Source organism: Sinocyclocheilus grahami, unplaced genomic scaffold (assembly GCF_001515645.1).
Source record: "Sinocyclocheilus grahami isolate Dianchi unplaced genomic scaffold, SAMN03320097.WGS_v1.1 scaffold172.1, whole genome shotgun sequence".
Lineage (NCBI taxonomy): Eukaryota > Metazoa > Chordata > Actinopteri > Cypriniformes > Cyprinidae > Sinocyclocheilus > Sinocyclocheilus grahami.
In genome coordinates, this window is record NW_015505351.1 from 1,363,914 (window position 1) to 1,370,206 (window position 6,293).

The following is a 6,293-nucleotide window of genomic DNA, read 5'->3' on the forward strand; positions in this document are numbered from 1 at the left end:
CTTTAAGACTTTTACTCTAAACGGTGATATTCTAAACGGTGACTTCAACTTCTACCAAAGTAATTTTCTGGTAAGATATCTGTACTTTTACTTGAGTATGGCTTTCAGGTGCTTTGTACACCACTGCAAACAGTGTGAAGTGTTCCGGCCTTTCCGACTCTGCTCGGTCAATCAGATTCAAAGACAGGGGATACCATGTTTCAACAGGCCGCACACACCTCCCAAAGAGTGCAGATTCTCAACTCACACTCTCTGAAGAATGATGTCCAATTGTTAAACCATCATCACAGACGACACCGCTAAATCTTTTACAATATGCCTTTATTTGTTCGACTCTGTGAGTCTATGTGATTCGCGCGATGCACCGCTAGGTGTCGCTTGTGCCTCAGCTCTTAAACGTTCAAATGTGAGCAGTAACTTTGGTGCATTTGGCTCAGCATGCAAAGGAATAGTCTCAAATAAAATAATAAATGATGAATCAAATGTATAATTTATAACAAATACTGTGAGAATCACATCCGCAAATACAAGTGACCTGAACCGGTAGGCAGTCTGCCACATTGTGTCACACTGAAGTAAGTCCACACCCTTCACAAACTCTCCCAAATGGATGAGGAGGGCACTGCAGTGAGCACACAGTTTCACAAACAGACGCACATCACTATGGAAGCGCACTAAATGAAAACCTGGTTTTTCTGTCATGTTGCGCGTGGCAGTCGAGTCTGCGGCGGGTCTACCCAAAAATAAATTGGGCAGTCCAGACCCCATCGCATCTGTGGTGTTTAAAGGTAAGAACTCCTCATGTGTTTCCTATTTAGCCATTAGACCGCAGAATAACGGCACCGACTGTTATTTTTGTTTCTAATCATTCTAGACGAAAAGAAGAAAACCAAGCCCGTTAGCAGTGAACTGAACCCAGTGTGGAATGAGGTCTGTTGAGTTTTTATACACTTGAACGCTAATCACAGATGAACGGGAAAAGTTTCGCTGTGTATGTAAATTGCGAATGCACATGCTGTTTATTTAATGAGATTATAATGAACCGAGCGTCTTCTGCATAGCACATTTCTTCAGTGGCTGTGAGAGTTTACGTTTTGAATGCTATTTTCCCCTTTAGACGCTTGAGTTTGATTTAAAAGGTGTTCCTCTTGATTCTTCCTCCTACATTGATGTGATTGTGAAAGACTACGAAACTCTTGGCAAAGACAAGTAAGTGTTTTTCAAATGCTCATTTGAGTCATATACTCAATATTAACCAGTGTGATGTTGAACTTTTGCTCCCACCTTAATCAAATACAAGTTGTGTGAATGGCGAAGTTCAAGGCATATACAGGTGTAAATTAGAATTTAAATATATAGGTTAATAAATTAGAATGTCGTGGGAAAGTTCATTTATTTCAATAATTCAAATGTTGGGCTATAAATTTCATGCATTTCCAGTTATTCCAGATTTTTTTTCTGTGAGAACAGCATTGGATGAAATCCAACGGCAAACACAAAGAGGCACATAACTCCTGCTGAAATTAACATTCATGCAATTACATGCAAATTGTCTTGTTGATGTCACATGGCTGTTTTAGGGTCTGTCAAAAATGTTTCTGAAGGCTTTTTTTCTAAGCGTATAAAACCACTCCTTCATACTTCTTATGTTAAATACTTTAATCAATTAATGTAGTCATTCCTGATATGAATAGTTACATTATGTGCGATAACATGTCCAAAACAGAATATAGTCAGGTGTTACACTTAAAGGTATTCATAATTCACCCAAAAATGAAAATTGTCATGTTTTACTCACCCTCAAGTTGTTCCAGTTTCCAAACCCGCATGAGTTTCTGTCTTCTGCTGAGCACAAGAGAAGATATTTTGAAAAATGTTGGTAACCAGACAGTTGCTGGTAGCCATGGGCTTGCATAGTATTTCCCCCATATTATGGAAGTCAATGGCTACCAGCAAATGTGTTGTCATTTGCTGCCAATTATTATTCAGTATATTATCAGTGGTTGTGATGTTTTGATAGACTACTAAATTGCACTATATGATATTGAGATGCTTTCAACCCAAGTAAAAAGAACCGAGTTGTTTAGTAAGGATCTCACTCTCATTTTATTATTCTGATAACTATACCTTGGTTTCTTTCTACAGTAAAATAATTATTATTACATATATAGGATGAAAAGCAAATATGTTGGGCTGTGACAGTTCCTTATCTCTTAAGAACACCATTATACTGATTGTTACTGTTTACTTGTTGCTGTGTTGAAAGCGCACTAGTTATGTTGTTGTACAATTGCATGCAAGCAGTTAATATTGCTAAATTTTTGTCTATTTGAGTGGGATTTAAAGTGCCTCCCAGTGTTAGTGTTTACTGACTCTGAAAGGGCTGGTCTGGCAAATTTCTTTATGGATGAAATTACAATATTTGGAGCGGCACATATTTAATAATCCTTACCCTCTTACAAACCTGACAGACAGCATTATTTATATACTATTATCGTTTTTATTAATATTTTAGCTTTTTCAATTTTTAATTTTAATTTTATTGTTATGAGCGTTTGTGATTTTTATTTTATATTACTATCTAGGTTTAACGTAATTTAATTTCAGTTTTAGGTCAAGTTTAGTTTAGATTTTATTTATTTCTATTTAGTAATTTTAGTAATTTGCCAATGGTTTGTCATCTAATATTTTTATTTTATTTTGTCTTTATTTTAATAAAATAGTTAGTTAATGATATAGTTTATGACTGTCTAAGAATGTAGTCCCTGGATGTTGATCCAGCAACGGACTTGTTGTGGGCATATTTATTTTGGAACAAAAGTAGCATTGTTGCATTTCAAATTTCACATCTGTCTTGATGCATTTTGAGGTGAATAGTAAACCATGTTAATCTTGGTTTGACACTGTAATACCCAGCTCACACACCCTCACAACCGTGTTCAGACCTGCTCTACGATGCCACGAGGATTGGGACGGAGGCGTTTGTTCACAGTACTGGATGAATAATTGATTGTTAGTTACAGGTCTGAAGTGCAGTTTTTGCATAAAGACATCAATTGAATAAATAGAGGGGTCTTAGAGGGCTTTATCACCATGTTGGGCTATAAATTTCATGCATTTCCAGTTATTCCAAATTTTTTTTCTGTGAGAACAGCATTGGATGAAATCCAACGGCAAACACAAAGAGGCACATAACTCCTGCTGAAATTAACATTCATGCAATTACATGCAAATTGTCTTGTTGATGTCACATGGCTGTTTTAGAGTCTGTCAAAAATGTTTCTGAAGGCTTTTTTTCTAAGCGTATAAAACCACTCCTTCATACTTCTTATGTTAAATACTTTAATCAATTAATGTAGTCATTCCTGATATGAATAGTTACATTATGTGCGATAACATGTCCAAAACAGAATATAGTCAGGTGTTACACTTAAGGGTATTCATAATTCACCCAAAAATGAAAATTGTCATGTTTTACTCACCCTCAAGTTGTTCCAGTTTCCAAACCCGCATGAGTTTCTGTCTTCTGCTGAGTACAAGAGAAGATATTTTGAAAAATGTTGGTAACCAGACAGTTGCTGGTAGCCATAGGCTTGCATAGTATTTCCCCCATATTATGGAAGTCAATGGCTACCAGCAAATGTGTTGTCATTTGCTGCCAATTATTATTCAGTATATTATCAGTGGTTGTGATGTTTTGATAGACTACGAAATTGCACTATATGATATTGAGATGCTTTCAACCCAAGTAAAAAGAACCGAGTTGTTTAGTAAGGATCTCACTCTCATTTTATTATTCTGATAACTATACCTTGGTTTCTTTCTACAGTAAAATAATAATTATTACATATATAGGATGAAAAGCAAATATGTTGGGCTGTGACAGTTCCTTATCTCTTAAGAACACCATTATACTGATTGTTACGGTTTACCTGTTGCTGTGTTGAAAGCGCACTAGTTATGTTGTTGTACAATTGCATGCAAGCAGTTAATATTGCTAAATGTTTGTCTATTTGAGTGGGATTTAAAGTGCCTCCCAGTGTTAGTGTTTACTGACTCTGAAAGGGCTGGTCTGGCAAATTTCTTTATGGATGAAATTACAATATTTGGAGCGGCACATATTTAATAATCCTTACCCTCTTACAAACCTGACAGACAGCATTATTTATATACTATTATCTTTTTTATTAATATTTTAGCATTTTCAATTTTTCATTTAAATCTTATTGTTATGAGCGTTTGTGATTTTTATTTTATATTACTATCTAGGTTTAACGTAATTTAATTTCAGTTTTAGGTCAAGTTTAGTTTAGATTTTATTTATTTCTATTTAGTAATTTTAGTAATTTGCCAATGGTTTGTCATCTAATATTTGTATTTTATTTTATTTTGTCTTTATTTTAATAAAATAGTTAGTTAATGATATAGTTTATGACTGTCTAAGAATGTAGTCCCTGGATGTTGATCCAGCAACGGACTTGTTGTGGGCATATTTATTTTGGAACAAAAGTAGCATTGTTGCATTTCAAATCAATTCTGTTTGGCAAATGAGGAGCATCACGGCACTGATCTAATCCAAGGACTGCTTCCCGTAAGGCTAGAATTGTAGCGAACAGCACATCTAGAGTTTAATTCCCCATGAGAGAAATTAGTGTGTGTGCTGAAGTGCAGGGAGACTGAGATTAAGTTTAAAGAATGTCTGTCTGGTCAATGCTATCAAGAGGTTAGTAAATATTAATCATACTTGGAATCACCTCAGGTTAACGATCTCAGAAGTAACATTCCATAAAGGAAATGGAATAAGGCGAAATGTTGGAGGGTGTGGTTACCTTTGATTTATATATTTGCTCTGGTATGTTTATTTGAAACTTGAATCATCAGGTGTTGAATATTAGGTTGGAGACTTTGCTGGGAATTTTGCGCAATGCAAATGTTGTTTTTATTCTCATAGGATGCTTTGATAATCAAGGTTTTTGGGAGGAATGTTTTATCAGATTTCTCATTCATTCTACTTTGGCTTCATTGTAATTCGAACATCTCAGAAGAAATGTTGGTTTAAGAGCATGCTTTTCCTGAAAAAAAGCCTTTGCCTTAAGAGTTAAAGAGATAGTTCACCATTTACTCATCCTTCACTTGTTGCTGTATGAATGTCTTGTCTTCTGTTGAAAACAAAAGAAGATATTTTGAAGAATGCTTGTAACCAAACAGTTGACGGTAGCCATTGACTTCAATAGTAAAGTCAATGGCTTCAAGTCAAATTTATACAGGTTTGGAAGAACTTGAGGGTGAGTAAATGACAGAATTTTATTTGAATTTTTTGTGAACTATCCCTTTAAGAGTTCTTATTTAAGAGCTCTTACAATGAAATGTCAAGAAACACAAGCAGAGCAAATGTATTTGTAATTTTTTATTTTTTGGAAAACCAATAATATGAATGTTGCATGGAATTCAATACAGTAGATTACTACAAGGTAAAATGAATTTAGGTGTAAATTCTTCATTAAACAATTCTGGATTAAATGAACACTACAGGTAAAAAAAAAAAAAGTGCTTTCCATGCACTGGTACAGTTTGAGATTTTGGCTTTACGTAATGTGAAGAAAACATCCAAACCACTTTATTGCACTTTATCTATTTGCGTCATTAGATTTCCTTTACAATACATATCTTTAAAGGCCGTTTTCTCAAAATGCATTTTCCACCGAGCAAGAAATCTCCAATTCAGTAGCACTTACACAGACCAAACTTTCTGATTTTATCTATATTCTGAAGGTTTTTACAGAGGGATTTGTTCATATATCATTTGCCTGATTTTTATAACTTTTTTTTGTCTGTACACTTTCTTATTTCCATCTTTTGACAGTACGTTCCTAACCTTAACCTAACTATTAAAATAAAATAAAATCTATTTATGTGAATTATTGTATTGAATTAAAGGAACACTCCACTATTTTTGAAAATAGGCTCATTTTCCAACTCCCCTAGAGTTAAACAGTTGAGTTTTACAGTTTTCGAATCCATTCAGCCGATCTCCGGGTCTGGCGGTAGCACTTTTAGCTGTAGCTTAGCATAGATCATTGAATCTGATTAGACCGTTAGCATCTCGCTCAAAAATGACCAAAGAATTTCTATATTTTTCCTATTTAAAACTTGACTCTTCTGTAGTTACATCGTGTACTAAGACCGACGGAAAATGAAAAGTTGCGATTTTCTAGGCCGATAGGCTAGGAACTATACTCTTATTCCAGCGTAATAATCAAGGAACTTTGCTTCCGTACCATGGGTGCAACAGG

The 6,293-nt window shown here is 34.8% G+C and overlaps 1 protein-coding gene across 1 annotated transcript in view; it reads left to right on the plus strand.

Annotated features, from left to right (window-relative positions):
* The first annotated feature begins 451 nt into the window (after positions 1–451).
* LOC107593518 (myoferlin-like) overlaps positions 452–6,293 on the plus strand; it is a 34,742-nt gene continuing 28,900 nt past the window's right edge. The window contains exons 1-3 of the mRNA XM_016283257.1: positions 452–788; positions 875–930; positions 1,118–1,209. Coding sequence (XP_016138743.1) covers positions 701–788; positions 875–930; positions 1,118–1,209 — 236 coding nt within the window. The 5' untranslated portion in view covers positions 452–700. The remainder of the gene's footprint in view (positions 789–874; positions 931–1,117; positions 1,210–6,293) is intronic.